This window comes from Artemia sp. Qi Xiang Cuo, chromosome 13, assembly GCF_049724085.1.
Source record: "Artemia sp. Qi Xiang Cuo chromosome 13, ASM4972408v1, whole genome shotgun sequence".
Taxonomy (NCBI): domain Eukaryota; kingdom Metazoa; phylum Arthropoda; class Branchiopoda; order Anostraca; family Artemiidae; genus Artemia; species Artemia sp. Qi Xiang Cuo.
Genome location: NC_142806.1, coordinates 1,707,430 through 1,725,392, shown reverse-complemented (window position 1 = coordinate 1,725,392; position 17,963 = coordinate 1,707,430). Strand labels below are relative to the sequence as shown.

At 36.3% G+C, this 17,963-nt stretch overlaps 1 protein-coding gene across 1 annotated transcript; it reads right to left on the bottom strand.

The window, feature by feature from the left end:
* Nucleotides 1-3,899: 3,899 nt before the first annotated feature.
* Nucleotides 3,900-4,364, bottom strand: LOC148944843 (uncharacterized). The gene has a single exon (XM_089099484.1). The coding sequence runs from the start codon at nucleotides 4,362-4,364 to the stop codon at nucleotides 3,900-3,902; it is 465 nt and encodes a 154-aa protein (XP_088955610.1).
* Nucleotides 4,365-17,963: the final 13,599 nt, after the last annotated feature.

Below are 17,963 nucleotides of genomic sequence, written 5' to 3'. Positions count from 1 at the left end.
GGGTTGGCTAATTGTTTATGGTTTGTCTTCGTGGTGTTTCGTTTTTTGGCACTTGTTCCTTGGGATAAGTGTTTATATTTTTCATACATATGACTACTTGCACAAAATTTTCCGTGCGTGGTTTGTTACGTCATATACGAGAGGTTGATGTCATAGATTTGTTGAACTGTTTCCTGGGTATATGACACTTGGAGAATTGATTACATGAAATGGGTATCTTGATCGCTGGGCTGGGTATCTCTTCTTGGGAACTTTTATTCTCGGGAAAATCTAATACTCGTACAGTCTGTGTTTCCCGTAAATTGTTCACATTTAGTCTTTCTTTTCTGTTACGTCATGTAACGGTAACTATGGTTGGATAAGAACTTTATCGCAGGTTCTATGTTTGATGCAATGTCTTTGATTATCGTTTCAATGCTACACAACCACTAAGGGCATAGTAATTGGTATTTTGGCGAAGATAGCTTGGTTTGGTCTCTTCTCTAACACTATATTTTGGGAAAATTTGCATGTACAGTTTAAACTTCCCACAAAATTGAGTATGATTGGTTTTTATTCTCATGGAGAATGGTTTCGTTTCGTGACATCTAATAATGATTGGATAGGGTTAAAACTTAAGCTTGGGATCTTGGTTCAACATAATTTAGGGCTTAAGATATATAATCTTTGAGGGATTGACTCCAGGGTTATTCTTGGTCCTTAGTATTTAATGTTTGGGACCTTGCCGTCAAATGATAGTTATTGACGGATTTTATATAGTTTTACGACATTGCGGTCGAGGTGACTCTCTAAGTAATCATTAATTCAGGTTATGTACCTAAGTGTGGGGTTCTTGGTTTGTCGATATTGTTTGGGGGTGGTGTTACCTGGTACTAGGCTTGGATGACTTTGATTGTCATTAGGGTATTGTCTTCAGGGGTTTCCTTGGTGAGTACTTGTCGGTGGTTGACGAATGATGAGAGTAGATGCTACTGAGTTGTATCCGTGTTGCGTGCTGGTACACCAATAGTTAATTTGCACTGATTACTCTGCTTCCTGGAATATAAATATCTGGGCAGAATCAAATGCTCTTTAAAATTATATAACTTGAAACACATACAGCAATAATTCACAATTTACACGACATTATATGGAGACTATTATATGAAATAATAGTTGTGATTAGTTGAACTAATAATATCAATTTAATACGGGTACGGTTAAATTCAAGCATAAAACGAATGAAAGTAATCTTCATGCTTTTACATGCATATTGCAGCAATACTAGGTTACTACGAGATAAGCTAGGTAATCATAAGAAAAATGATTGTACCTACGAAAAATGACACTATATAAGATTTTCAAGAATTGGTGATTAATTTATACATGTATATATGTGCATTTAGCACTTGTTTAATATTCAATACATTTTTAAATGTTATTCAACACTTATCTACTTTAGCATTTAATTTTCTATTATAAGAATATATGTGAGGTATGCTATACGGTTGTAAGAGAGGTCTCGATTTACTATAAATTTTTAAGTCTTTACTGTTTATACGCGTCCATGCTGCTTAAGAAATACATCCTTGCAGCCGCATGTGCTTATGCAAACAATAAGTAGAGATTTGGGACCGGATATTGCACGAATGAGGACCTCTACTCTCATTCGTTCGATCATATCCTCCCCCCTTTTTTTTAAGGGTTATCAGGGAGTTCTGGGCTTAAGGTTTCTATCTCAATCGGCTTGATGTGATCTGACTTTGCCCTTTTTCTACGTCTTATCATAATTCTTCCATAATCTAGGTTCAATAAGATTCTTATAGTTAGGGATATCATGAATACGAATCCTACCGTCAGGAGGATATACCACCAAAAATTTGTTGAAAATAGTCCATATCTACTTTATACATACGTCAATCTTTGGTCTTTATTAGTAAATAGGGGAATTTGAGAGGCTAAGGCTTCTTTTATTTTTGTTAGTGGTAAGATTCCCTTGGCATTCTCTATTTTTGAGCATATTGCGGTTTTCACTTCTTCGTTTTCGATATTAGGAATTGTATGCGATAAATTGACTGGTTTGAAATTGACCACCTTGGGGCTTATTATATTCGTGCTTGTGGTTATCAGTGGTGTTTGTACCGTGGCTTCTTTGGTTACCAGTCGACATCCTTGTTTTATGGTTATTTTTCTTAAGTCCTGTAATACTCGCTCAGTTTTATAGCTTGGATCGATTCTTTGTGTGTTGTCATAACAAGAGACAGTCCCAATTATTTCTTTTGGAACAGAAAATTGCCCCGTGTTGTTTCTAAGATGAGTAAATCTCGTTTTGTACTACCTACTAGCGCTTCGCATGAATTTGGAAGTTCCTCTTGTTGAGTCTCTTTTAAAAATATGTCTAACATACCGGATCCAGGTTTTACATTATAAATGGACAGAGTTAGTTGACATACTAGGTTCTTGAATGCTACACATTCCTTAAGGTCCTGTGAATAAGCTAAGGCATATTTCCTCTATCTTGATCGATTAACAAGTATTCCCCTTCGGGGTGATGGTAATGAACAAATTAGTTCTCCCTATATTGGCTGGAAACGTAGAGATTTTATACAAGTCATATATTGATTGTTGATTTATTAATGGGATTGTTACTACTGCAAATAGTTGATCGTTTATTTCCGTGATGTGAACCTTTAGTTCGGTTTAATAGTGGAACAGGTTTGCTACTTGTGGATCTGTCGGTAAATGCAGACCGAAGGTTAGATGTATTTTTATTTCATCTAAGACACTTCTTAATTTCGAAGAATCCACAAAGTCATATGATAAGGATCCTCTCGTAAGGGCAAATAATGAAAATTCAAATTTACTATCATCAGTTGCCAAGTTAAGTAATGACATTGTCACTATGTCTAGTGATACCATGGTGAGGCTCGAATCGGAAATCACACGATCTACTTCATTTTTTAAATAATTAATTATATATTTATTTTTATTTATTTATGCCCGCTTACAATGGAGAAATGGAAAAAAAAGCGGAGCGCAAAATGAAACAAAGAAAGAAGAAAAATATATTCAACACTAAAAATTAAATGCAGGTAATTCATTCACAGAAGCAGTTGAGTGAGCGGGGAGTCGTAGAGTTTACTGAGAGATCGTCTTGAGGCTCTCCGTCCTAGATCATTCACCTTGGTTGATGGATCAAGGATTCCATATATGGATGAGATCTCCGTGTTAGAAAATCTTAGTGGTAGTCCCAGCAAAAATTTTGCAAATCTTTAGTACGTGGTTCATATTTTTCGACGCTCTGTCAGGGACAACATATCCCACAAGGGTGATATATACCAGATGGCAGGAGAGACGACGGCGTTGAATAGTTTTGACTTAATAAAACGATTAAATGACCACTTGCATGTGACACCTTTTCCATATACTGAGCGGATAAATTTACAGACTGATTCAGCCAACAAGCCTCTAGTTGACCTAGGCGTCTGGCCACACGTGATACCAAGGTATTTTAGGGACTGGGACTTCTGCATTCTGATACCGTCAAGGATAAGATTGGAATTGGTCGAGTTGGTGCCGCTAAAAACAATAAAATCGGTTTTCTCTATGTAGACTCGTAGTCCTGTTCTTCTGTATAGGGTCACTAAGCGACGAAGATTCACCTGTAGACCCCTCAGTGTGCTGTTTAGGAGCAACAGGTCATCTGCATAAGAAATGAAACTTAGATCCAAGCCCTCCAAAAAGAAGGTCCCAAGAACGAATCTAGTTACAGAGTAAATCGCAGAATTAAAGATGATAGGGCTAAGAGCAGATCCTTGCCGAACTTCTTTGAAGAGCTGAATGGGTTCAGAAAGCTTTTGCTTCCGGTGACCGGCGATTGTTTCCCATCCCAAAGCTAGACGAATATGCGTGTGGGAGTATCAGTCATTGAGAACAAGGACAATGCGGGGGTCGACTCCTGAATCTAAGAGGCACCACAGTGCTTGCGAGTGGACGACAGAATCGAACGCAGCGGAAATGTCGACACTGCAGGCAACGAGTGGCTCTTTAACTAAAGATGTAGACCTCATTATTCTTCTTAGTAGCCGATGGGCGTGTCCACAGCCCAACCCATTTCTGAATCCAAGTTGTTTGTCCCCCATTAGAGCGTGTGACATAATATGGGGCAACAGTACCTTCTCAAATACTTTGCTGATAACCGATGTGATTGGTCTGTAGCTTTTACAAAGCAAGGGATCTCGATTCTTCTTCAGAATATTGGATGTGTGGCAACCATGAAAAAGGGCAGGTGTGAGTCCCTGCTCGATGCTCATTTGGAATAGTAAGGCTAAGTACTCATGTAGAAGTTCTGTGTCGTGCTGTAAGTGCCTTCGGAGTGATCTCATCGAGCCCTGGAGACTTGTTCTTTTTAAATTTTCTCACTATTATCTCAATATGCCAGTTAGAAACAATGACAGCACTGCGGTGGAGTTTTGCGCTGAATAATTGCCTATCTAACTCAGATTTATATACGGAGTCCAGCTTGTTAGGTGGTGGCGCAAACACGTCCTTGTAATGGTTTACCCAACTTTCGTCGGGAATGGGACTTTGCACATCAGCGTCGGCCCTGTTAGATTGGAATCACTTCCATAGGATGTTTGGGTCACTCCTTCAATCACAAGACAACTTCTCTACCTGCTGGACTTGCATATTCTCGACAGTACGTTTGAATTCTTTTTTGGCATGTCGAAAGCACTGAAAACTACTCTAGAGCGGGGTTTGTTGCAGTCCTTTCACAACTCGTACCAGAAATTGGATTTCTTCTTGCCAAACTTGACATTTGGGTTATCTCATCCCTTTTTACGAGTGTTGGGGTACACTTTTGCCACTGGAACAGCGGCAGATTTCGCAAGCTTCATCGAATGAAAAATTTCGGAGCAAAAGATTTTCAGGGCTAGTCTGTCTTCATTTTGGCCATGAGTTAGCATGTGGAACGGTACTATGATTTTAGCAAGAGTTGAGTCAAGAGTATCTTTGTACAAGGACTGATCTATCCTTCGCCATTCACTCTTGATAAACCATGATCGCCCGGGGCACCGCTTGTAGGTGGAGAATGGTACCATTAAGCTAATCCCAAGGTGATCGCTACAATTGTGTTCCGAGTCAACAATGGCTTTAATCCCGGTCGGAAGTAGGAAATTTATGAAAAAGTGATTGATATCTGATGTAGCCAGGGATGCGCTGTGGACAAACGTGAAGGACTGGGATTTTGGAACCGGGGCCATAGTGTCTGGCAGACACCCCCTTAAAATGGTGAAAAAACGATCATCATCTAGAAGCTGACAGTTGAAGTCCCCACAGATAATAATCTTTTCTGACTTGTATTGTTCGGTCAACCTCCCGAGTCTCGCACAAACCTTCGTGTAACGCCTTTCTGAGAGGACATCACGATAATTTGTAGGGAGGTACACTGATATGACTATAAAGCCATTTGGACCAGGAACTCTGATCGCAGAAAAAGAATCGCATGAATCAATTAGCGTGCATTGCAAATTAGAGTCTACAATGATCAAGATTCCACCACTCGGCCTTCCAACTGAGCTGTTACGGATAGCAGGCTGAAAAAAATAGTCCTTTCCTGGAATTCGGTCAAGGATTGCTGAATGATTGGATGTTATCAAATATTCCTGAATGCATATTATGCTATGCTTGGTTACTAGATCACGTAAAAGAGACAGCTTCTGTGGAGCGTGCCCGTATATATTTCTGCTATAAAGCAAGATAGTTGCATTCATTGCTTACGTTTGTTTGAACTAGCCTCTAATTGTCTTTTATAAACCGGGCATTGCGAGCTATAACATGGATGCTTTCCAGAGCAATTAGCGCATTTAGTATCACGGACACATGGATTGTCTTTAGGGTTTTCGTGATCGCCGGAGCACCTGGAACACTTCGCAGCATTGTTAGGGCAATCTCGTTGCAAGTGGTCAAACTTTTTGCATTTAAAACACCTCAGAGGGGCGGCAACATATTTGTCCACTGTGATATGGCAATAACCGACGTAAACGCTATATTTCAGTGCTTTTTCAAGAGATTTTTTGTCTCGGAATGTTAGCTTGACTGACTTACTAGTACCATAGCGTTTTGCTTCTTGGATCCCTTCCATAGCAGACTCAATCTCCTCGTTTGTCGTATCTTCAGGGACAAATTTAGCCACTGCCAGGAATTTCGGTTTATGGACTTTAAGTACAGCCGCGGAATTCGATTTTATGCTATTAGCTATAGCTTCTGCATCAGGGTCGGTTCTAACATATAACACCAGCGTATCGCTTCTCGTAACTACCTTCTGTACTTTTCCGAATGCACCATTGAAATCAAGAAATTCTTTCTGCTTTTGGCACGATTAATAAATTTCGGGTGGTGCTTCTTTTACGTAAAGCGAGATGCTTAAAGATCGCTGGGAGTAGGCCATGTTTTAGTGTCAAAACTGGCGTTGCATCGGTCTAGCCATGCATTCATTTTTTCACCACATTCGTTTAGTTTGCACGTTAATGAGGTAAATACATCGTGAGGTATGAAAGGAGTCTCAGACGGATCATAAATAGTGAATTTGAAAGGGAAATCACCCTTAGCGTCCAATTCATTCATAGCATGAATCGCATCTTCTACAAAAACAGATGAATTTATTGTGCTTCTACGCTCTTTCAAAATGGTTCCATCTTTATCTAATTGATCTCGTATAAATCTTGCGGCTTGTGTGACAGATTCCTTATCAAAAAATCTCACGGCAGTGCTTACAACCGATTCATGGGGAATATCTTTGAAGTTAAGTGAACGCTGAATGAAATTTGAAAAGGGTCTAAATAAATACTTGATTTTCGCCATTTTTCTCTTGCTTATAATCTATCCAAATTAAGTCCAATCGTATCCAATGATGTCACAACAATTAACAATCCAAGTCCTTAATCACATCCAAAATTCGGTCCAAAAAGTATTCGCAGACATATACGTATCGCCTCTGGCTATTCACTCGTTTCTTGGGTGAATGAATGCTGAATGAACTACACAGAATGAATGCTGACGAGGTACAGCTAACAAAACCTGTGGGAAGTGCCGGTACCCAAATCGCTCTTCCCCAGCAGTTTAAGGATCAATATCCGGCCGGTACCGATACGGCTCTTGTGTTTGTTCCCGCTCTCTTCTGCACAGGCTGTCACTAATCAGCGAAAAAATAATGAAATTTGGCTACTAAACTATTTTATTAGCCAAATAATCTTTTTTCCCCTTCTTTCCTTCCTTTTCTTTCCCTTAAAATTCGAACTAAAAAAAAATTGTTCAAAACACGAAAATGTTGTACCTGTTGTTGCTACAGTATTATTAAATCAAAACAAAGCAGTTAGTCAATATCAATAAGTTTACTTTAGATTATAATTCGTAGCAGAATATTGTGAAATTTCTGTAATCCTCAAGGTCACTGAATATATTATAGCTCAAGGCACTGAATTAATACAATTTCACAGCTGGTTTTAAAGTTCACTAGATCCAAAAAGATGTTATCACTCCGGAGACTAAACAGAGACTGTTTTTTTTTTAAACTAAAAATTTTAATTATGACGAGATCACAGCATTGGAGAATTGGACAGGTTCTTTACTAAAAAAAAATTTTTTTTAAACTTAGACTATTTAATTCAATCTGTTTCTCAAATCTTCGTTTCTCCAATCTGTCCCGCTTCTGGGATATTGGAATTCAAATTGGTCATGGTTCTCATCAGGGCACCAAAACATTGGCTGATACAAAAGCCAAATAAAAAAGGCTAGTAAAATAATGACTAAGCGATACATTTTGGGCCGATAAAGTGGTGTATATCGGCCATGTTTATTCATTTTCTTTGAAATCGTCTCAATGTTTTCTCTCTGATAATTGGCTATACTGGCTTGTATTTTTTGGACGTGTAAGGTCACGTTCATGGCGTTATTTAGTTTTCTTACGTTTTCCCTTAGGATATCCAGGTCTTCTTCAGTTGATAGCCCAAATAAGCGTGGGGCCATTTCTCCTACGATCGGTATTAGACTAGCTGATCTGCGGTATTTGTTTTTTCGGACAAATACTTCGAATATCCTTGTGTTACTCTGCTTTAACTTTTGTATTTCTGTATTGAATAATTCAAATAGGGCCTGCAATCTCTGTCTATACAATATTAAGAAGGATTGGTGAATTTATACTCTTAGGGCATTTTTCTCATTTAGCTCAGGTAATGATTCGACGTAGTTTTTGGCTGGTTCGTCGGCCATGGCCAATCTGGCACATGTGTATTTGCCGTCAATTGTCCAGCATTTTTCGGGTACATATTTTTCTTTCTTTTTACTTTCAGTAAATTTCCTTTTGTTGTCCGAATGGTGTCCTTGAACTAATATAGTTTGAGTCTGTATGCAATACTGGGACTCTTTCCCTTAATTTGATATACATGTTGCCGAAGGAGTTGGTCTTTGTATATGTTGGTCCTGTGGACCATGACCATTTTGTGAACGTCGTTGGTTTCAAATGCGTTATCGTAATTAATTTTCCTTGGGACAGTTAATTGAGTTTGATTAACTCTGGGCTTGCATTGGTTGTGACATCCGTTAGTGAGGGCTGTGTTTCCTCTGTTCTTGTCTCGAGTTTGGGCGTGATTGTCCTGTTATTTTTCTTTCTTTGTGGCATGTCTATATTTTTCTTTATTTCTTTTGATGATACTTTATTAGTAACGTTGCTCATAGTATGGTTTTGACACAGTTATTTGAGGTATGTCCATATGCTTGGTAATTCATTTAGCATCGCGTAATTTCCATCATAGAGTTCATTTTTCTTGGAAGTGGTCAAAAAGGAACTTGTGGTATATTTTATCGTAGTATGCTCACTTCTGGAATCGTCGACATTACTTAATGCTATTCTACTTCTGTTTTCTCTGTTGTTGGCTCCTAGAGCCTTATCTATCTTTGCCATTTTCTTGTCCAAGTCAAATATTAGGAGTATCAATTTTAGTTTTGGAATAATGGGGGGTAGATCTCCTGTATTTTCTTCGTTGTTAAAGTCATCTATTAGGAATTTCGATTTTAGTTTAGGAATAACAGGGGGTAGATCTCCTGTATTTTCCTTGTGGTGCATGTCTTTCGTTGCCTGAAGGCTTTTGTCCGATTTTAAGAATTGGAATATAAAGTCCTTTGATTTATTAGTATTCTTCTCTAGTCTGATGACTTGTTGAAACAGGGTTTCAAACGGTTTGGGATCCAGTTTCATATATATCTTCCAGGCGTTGTGGCTTGCCAGTAACGAATTCTCATGTTTGAACATTATTCCATGCTTTACGATATCTTGGGCTATAGTTTGGGCAACGAAGATTATCATGAAATGTATTAGCCACATCCTTTTTTGCTGTTTCTGGAATTAATATTTCATTAAACAGAATATAGGAAGATTTCTCATTATTCATAATCGAACTAGAATTTATATTCCTATTATATGGGATTTTCTTTTTTTTCTTTCGGGGAAGGAAACGAGGTGAGATTAAAATTCGTGGTAATAGAATTTGCTGATTTCTTATGGTAGACATACGGCTGATTCGTACGCTGGGGGATGGTTATTTTAACGTAGGGGGTGCGTGGGTTGTTTTTGATTTACGTCGTACCAAATTATTTCAATAGAGATGGTTTTCTTGATTTTTTCGTTGCTTTTGATTTTGATTCATAAGTTTTTATTTTTTAAAATATAATTTCTTTTCTTTTCGCTTTATATATTACGCTTTTTGGATTATATAGATATTGTTTGTAGTATTTTATTTCTTGGAGGGGGTCATGTTTTCCTTGGTATTTTACGCAGTTTGAATTTCCCTCAATTTTGTAAACTAATTTTTGCTTTCTACACTTACCAAGAAACAATAAATCTGTCTGACAAGGACCTTTAACGCACCAGTACCGAACTTTATGTTGTCTTTGTAATTTTCTGATTTCATGTTAAATAAAATGGAGGTACTTGCCCTTTCTGCCGTTATATTTTATTCCTAGTTTACCTCTTGCTGGTTGATATTTGGGTTTGTTTGAGAAACTTAGACCGAGTGTATAGGATCCCACGTTAAATTTCTTTAAATTATGCTTGACGTCCCATTTTTGCTTGAAGACTTCTTCCCCTGATTTATTCAAAATTATCATTGCCGCTGAGTATATGACATTTTCTTTGGCGTGCTTTATGCATATTAACTCTGTATCGATAATTGCTTTGGCCATCGTTCTGAAATGAAAGGTAGTTTCAATTTGCTTTTGTCTAGTTAAATTTTTCAAGATTATTTGTAGTCATGATACACTCTAGGCCAAGGTCAAACTACCTTTTGACCGGTTTTTCTCTTAAAACAGGCACTCATTTATTCGACGTAATTTGAGTCATCTAAAGTTCTATATTAACTAATAATAAATATATACTTTGAATGGAAAACAAGGTAACTTCAGGTCGAAGTTGAACTACTTTTTCACCGGTGCCACCTTGCACCTGGCTATTTGTGTGTTCGAACCTAATTTGAGTCTCTATAGCTCTGTACTCTAGTTTAAGGCCTTTGCAGTCGAATTTTAACGAATTCTACTTAGGCTTAAAAGTATAAAGACTATCGATAAACTACCTTTTTTGTCAATGTATTACCAATACATTTAGACCCCGTGATATTCACTCTAATTCATAGTTTTGCAAATATTAATACGCTACTGGTTTATTTACATAACGCACTTTTTTTTTAATAACAATAATAATCAATTTACATAGACATGACACTTTAGGTAATATTAGAGGGTTCTTTTATTATTCATTTCAACGAGATTATTTGTATATACAGTTTCTTCCTTTAACATTGGGTTTTAATTTCAATATGGGTGCATCATCCGGCAGTGGCGCCTTTGAACTTGGAGATGTAAGCATATCGAGAAGTCGATAATTTTCCCATGACGAAACATTTGAGCTGAGATACCTAAGTTCAAATGTTATATTATTTTTTCCGCTTTCAGGTGCACTTAAGTACATTAAATACACTAATAACTGGTTTGGGAGGTGCAGGCCCTCCAGTGTGGCCATTATGTCATTTCTTCGCATATTTTGGCGAATGACTTTCCGGCAGAGCTGAGATAAAGACAATTGGTCATTTATTATTTTTACTACGGAAAAACGTAAGTTTACATGTGATTGGCAGCACCATAGTTGCTCACGCACGATTTCGTCTAAACCAGGGAATATTTTTCTTCCAAAGTTTTCGTCTTCTTGGAAGAAATTCAGGGTTATTTTCTTTATGTCTTTATATTCTCTTGGGGTAACTTAAAAAATGGCGAATCCCGTTGAAGGGTTTATTGGATTTAGATACGTGTTATTTATACAGTTGACGTTACACAGCTTAAGGAAGCTTTCACCTTTTAACATGTTTTCTTGGTCTATTAGTACGGAGAGAAATTTAATGGGCCAAATTGTAGTTATGTTGTCATCGTCTTGATCGTACCAAATATTGTCGGCGACATAATTAGACAACGAGCTATATTTTGTTGTTGGGGTATTTTGTATAAAAATTGGGAAGGCCAGGTTAGCACTTAATCTAGTGTGTTCTAATGTTCTTGTCATTGCACGTGCACTAAAGTTATAATGCACTAAGCTTGCCGTTAATCTTAGGATCATTCTTTGTTCCAAGATTGTCCTTTGAGATTTCAGAAGATAATAAAGTTTTGGACAGTCGAGATTTTCTACTGTTCTGATAAGTTCCCCTTCTCCTGATGAATTCTCAATAACTCCCCATTCTTTTAATGAATCATTAATGTTATCTACACTATGTCTTTTCTTAAGATTCCATGAGGTTACATTTTCTAGTCTACGATTATTTAATTGTTGATGGCTTGGGTCTCTCATCATGGTTACTTTTTTTTCTTTAATTTATTCTACTAGATTTTAGGTTAATATAAGCAACGTACCGTGTAGTCGCTCGTTTCGGCGTTTCCCTTAACCAGTGGTTGACGGTTACTCACGTACCGTATCTGCAAATTCGCTCTTATATAAAATTTGTCAATGATTACAAAATAAATGATTACTTAATAATAATATATTTTCAAAATTGTTGTAGTAGTTTAAGGTATAATTATGGAATAGTTAGGTGTTTTCAATTTGATGATTGTTTGCAATTACATGTAGCTGTTTACTTGGCCTTTCTAATTTATGGTATTTAACTTTTACTGGTATCCTTGGATTCCTTTTCCTGTTCGAGTTGATTTTCGTAAGGGAATGGTTTTTAAATAAATCGACCCAAAAAATAAAAAGAACTTCGTGTCAACTCTCGGCACACAACTCCCTCGCTACTGAGGCTCCTCTGCCCATCTCTTTCGCAGATTCCCTTAAGCGTTATTTTTATTTAGTTAAGCACTTTCAATTTGATGATGTTTGTTGTTAGTTATAGCTGTTTACTTAGCTTTTATAATTTTTTTTGGGTATTTATCCTTTATTAGACTTCTTGGGTTCCTGATTCTACATAAGTTGTTCTTCGTAAGAAATACCTTTGCTAGGCGTCCTTCCCCCAAATAATCAACAGTGAAAACACACCAAGCAAGAGTACACCCCACGTATCGGAACTCTTTTCCATCTTTATTCCATATTCTTTTATGGTCATTTTTGTTGTCACATTATCTTCTTATGGTAGAGGTGAGCTAGGGTAATCTTTGCAGATCACTTTTTATAGGGACATCTGTTGATTTTCTCAGGAGAGTCCCCAGGCCAAGTCTCATGACCAATGGGATCAAAGGCACCACAGGTCACAACAATTGACCAGTGGGCCCCCTTATTGTAGGGTAGTTTAATTTAACTGCAATTTTGTAACTCTATATTATATAACAATCACGTCTCCTAACTGTATAGTTGTTTTTCATAGAAAGTCAGAGATCAGAGTGGCAGCCGAGGAATAGTAGCCACCACTGCCGCCGCCATGACCAAAACTTCCCACGACTAGGGGTCAGTCCATTTGTCACTTATTTCTGTTACTTAATCACAACTCGCATCTGTATAGTTGTTTATCATAAAGAGCCAGGGCCAAACGGGACTGGCAACAGAATGACAATGACACCATTTCCATTTCCCCGTGACCACCGCTTCCCACGATTGAGGGTCCATTTGTTTAAGGAGTTTGACTAATAGACAGTTGTAGTGCCTGCCAAGCGATTTCTTGTTGTGCAGTCAAGCCTTGTAATCAAGTCAAAAGAATGATGCATTCTCCGCTCACCCGATAATGGAGCATTAGGTCAACGGAAAATATATCCCTCCAGTTTCGACAAACTATTGATCCAAATTTCACAAAAAAAATTCCGCCAGAAGGAGTCACCAGGTTCTACGGGGAGTCGCAAAACCCGCTGCAGACGTTACAAAACCAAATCAGCAACAGATTTTACAACGCCTGGTATCTCCCTCATTCAGTAACTTGTGTAATCTTTTCTTAACAGAAGGTGAGAGTCAAGTACTTTCACGGTGGGATAATATAAACCATGCACATCCTCTGTTCGAACCTCTTATGCTTGGGGGTGCATCCGTTTTCACTATCCGTTTTCACTGTATATCTTATGGATACCTGAATTATTCCTCCTATACCATTTTCAGAGTATTTCATGGGGTTGTTCGCTGATTATTATTTTATTTCGATTTTATGAATTATAATTGCCATTTATATTGAGCTTTTATTAATTGTCAAGAGTAAAAAATTTTTTTTTCTTTACCATTTGAAGTGTGAGGGGTACCACTACTGATTTTTAGCTAAAAGTATCTTTCACCTTGTTTGAGTGGGTTTTTCGAGAAACCTTTAAATTAATTTTTTTTTCACCGTCCGAAGTGTGAGGGATACCACTACTGATTTTTAGCTAAAAGTATCTTTCACATGGTTTAAATTGGTTGTTCAGAGCTTAATTCGTTAAAGGAAGGGTTTTTTTACATTATTGGCTAGAAGATTTCAATTAATGTGATAACTGTCGACCCATTTGAAGAGGTTTTCAAATTTTCACTTGAGATTTAATGTAAGTATTCGATCTCGATACTCGATAAATCCTCATATACAAAAATTTTCTCTTTTTTTTTAAGTATCTGTATTTAACAAGGCAAATTTTTTCTTTTTACGCAATCTTCTTAAAGCATCTATAGTTATTTTGTATTCCGTCAATGTGAACGATTTTCATTAAGGCTGAAGTTTGAAAATATAGGCTTATTTTTTTTTTAAGGCTTTCAAAAATTAAGCTACTAAACTAATGCATTTTCATTTATCTTTATATTTTATTTAGCTTTGACTACTGCGATTAAAATACCTATTTATTTATTTTCTTCATTACATAATATGTAGGGTAAATTGGTAGAATACAAAGGCTTGTTTTTGTCTTAAATGCGCGAATAGTTGGGTTTAGTTGAGGGTTTTTTTGTATATGGTCAACATCTGCTACGTCCCATCATTTTTCTTTTGTGGCAGAGATTGTGCCAAATGGCAGAGGTATGATATTACGTAAAATTTTGCAGGGATGTGTTTATGCTTTTTTTTAATGTGCACATTGCTTAAGGTATAAAAATTTTATTTACTTTATATTACTTATATCAGAAGATTGGTTTGATTTGCGTGTTTTGATCTTGCTTTGCCATAAGTTGGTATTACGAAGTTGCCACACGACTTGGGGGGAGTTCATACGTTCGATTACAATATTACCTATATTGTATAAAAAACTTATCGTGGGAGCTTGATTTGAAGAGAAAGTTTGAGAATTAGGTTTGTATATATACTAGTTTAGGGTTTTTGAAACATGTTTTTGAACAAAGAGCGAAATTTTAACTTTGGGCCTTTGTTAGTACGTTACAGGTGTGGGGGTCTATTCACTTGTTCATAACCTTTTGGCAATTTATGGCTTCCAATTTCCCTTTGCTACATTGGAACTTTATTTTATCAAATTTAGTCAAACACATATGCTCCCTAGTGACTGCGTATTCTTTGAACCCTTGAATACCGTGTTTTTGTAAAGCTCGACTTTGTGACTATCAAGTCTTTTACTATGCAACATTTCTAATTGGGAGGAATAAGGACTAGCAGGGACCTAAGGCCGTGACTGGTTTATAAGGTTAGTAAAAACTATTAAATACTGTCTTGTTATATGTGCATTTATGAATTAAGATAATTTTTGGAAGAGTTTTCTTCTTTTTACATTTATTGGTTTGTAAATAATTTTGGTTACTAGTCCGTATTTTGGCAGGACTATATTAGTTTAATTTTGACCAACTTGTCTTGGCGATATGTTGCGTGAATTGCGTCCTTTACGAGAACCCATAGAAACTGAATTACGGTATTTTTTGCAATTTCTTGAGAATTAGGCTAAGACTTGCATTATTTTATTGGTAATTACAGCGCAGCTTGTTTTCAAAAGCTCTCGTTATTCTTTTCTTTAAGGCCTATTTCTGAAGCAGAATATATCTGCTATTGTCAAATAGACATTAGTCTAGTTACACGCATTGGTATTACTCTCAATATTATGCCTAAACCCTTTATTTGGGGGGTACGATGTTTTAGGATTTTTTATGATTCTTCATGCTTTTGTCCTTTTTGGTAGGCTATTTTAGTAAACTGTTTGTCTCATACATATATAATATACGACTGATTGCTGGATTGTAAGCGAATAGTTTTATTCGAGACCAGTTTCGCATTTGGCTTTACCGGTGGTGGCTATCTTCCAATCACATTTCAAAACCTCTTGAAAGTTAAGAAATTGTCCTAGGAAAAAGTTTTTATTGTTATTCTTATTGTTACAGGTTATTCTTTATACTTTAATTGCTCGGTTCTTTCGTACACTTTGACTCGTTTTAAGGTAATCTTGGTTGAATTTATTGCTACAATTTTTAGGGTTTTTGACGATTATTTTCTTTTTGCCTATCGGCTGTAAGCGTTCTCCTGTTTTTGCTAACTATTGCAAAACTAATGTGTCATTTAGCTTATCGTTAGTTACGATTTTAATCTGGTACAACAATTTTTATCAGGGAAAATACATTCTTTATAGTTGGTCATCAAAAATTGAAAAATTAATCAATATGCGTCCTTTTTTGTATTATTTCTATCTTACTTGTGACTCCCAGATATAATATTTTGGAATTTTGATAGCTATTTTCATGTATTTTTGCCTTATAGAAGGTTCCTCTTTTCGCTCTTCAAGACTGTCTAATCTTCGCGAGTGACGCGTGATTCGTTACTAGTTTGCGGGGACGGTTTGTCGAAATAATCTTATTTATTATGCTTGTCACTCTTGACTGAGAGGATTTGTGAATTAATATTTGATTACACCACTCAAGAAATTCAGCTAACCGAATAGGCTAGGCCACAAAATAGGCTAGACCAAAAAAAAAACTTTTCTTTTTAGTTTTTTTTTTGTTCTACGTATTTGTGGGGCTTGTTTTTATAACTTAAGAATCACACTGCCCTTGTTTGTATCTGTGGATATACTTCCTATTAAGGATTATATCGCATTTCTGTAGGTTGAAACTCACATGGCATAATTAACACCTTAAATTCTACGATTTTGACTTATTTTTTACGCTTAAGGTTAAAAAAAATTTTGTTTTGCGTCGAATCTCTGGCGATTATTCTCCTTTTTGAAACAGAATACTATACTTATTTTATTTGTTCTGGATTATACCACACCAATCTATGATCAACTATATGAATAAAGATATATCGAAGATATAGGGGCGGGGGAAACACTAGAAAAAAGCATTTGTCAACTAAATCAGATCAGGATAATATTTTCAAAATTGAGAGGGGGGGGGCAAGAAAATATACGATGGATAATATATGAGTATTCTCTTAAAAGTTATAGGACAGTCCAAGTTATTAAATTTTGGCTAAGGGTTGTACAGTTACCCAATTATAGGCTACCGAAGGCTGCATCAATATTTGAGACCAAAACGGATTTTTTTTTTAACCTTCTCATTTTTTTGGGGTAATTTTGTATCTTATTGGTGAAGTTGGCGTTTTTTTTTGTATTTGATGAACGTTTTAGCGCAGTAAGTTATCTATGATATTTGTTTTCATCGAATAGACTTCTCCTTAAAGGTAGCAAGGTAGCTCAAAATACTACAAGGGTCAGTTATTCTTATTAGAAAATAAAAAGGGAAAGTAGTTTTAATTCGAGAAAAATTTGCTTAGGTGAACCGTTCAAGTAATGGGCGTTAATTTATTATTGTATCAACGCCTTAAAAAGGGTCACTTGAATTACATAAGTAGTTTTTAAAATTGATGGAAGTTGTATTAGTTTAGTAAAAATCAAATCGACCTATGTACAGATTAATAACACCTGAAGTAAAAGGTGTGAATTTTAGGAAAAGCCACAATATTATTTGTCCATTTAGTTTATGGGGGGGGACTAAGGCAATCTTTAGGGGATTTTCATTCGGCTGCATTTATCTTTATCCTTAAAAGAATATTTTTTTTTCCGGCCCCTTTTTTTTCTTTCGAGTTTACTGAGAGAAATGATTATGGATTATTTAAGCAATTTAACACTGCGCGTCTTATGAATAGCTATTTTATTAATACTAGTAATGATAACAAGATATTGTTAAAATGACGGTCTACTTTTATTAAACAAAATCACATAATTTAACTAGCCCAATTTTGGAAAATCTGTTTGTGAATTTTTAAATACAAGGAAGGATTTGAAGGAATAGTAAGGTCTGCCTTTGTTGTTCTGATTAATTAAGAACTCTTTGTCTGTAATAACGATTAGTTACCCTTCTCTAAGAAACGAAAAGAAATTGTATTAATATTTAAGGCATAACTAGCGTATTTCTTACTCTTTGAGTTTGAGTGGTGGTCAACTAGCATGCATGGTGCACGTTGGGGTAAGTAAGTAACCTTAATGTGACAACTGTGCCTTCTACCGGTATTAAAGGCATTTTTTTTATTAATTGGTTAGTGCGTGCATTTTTGAGGAAAAAGAAATGAAAACGCACAGGT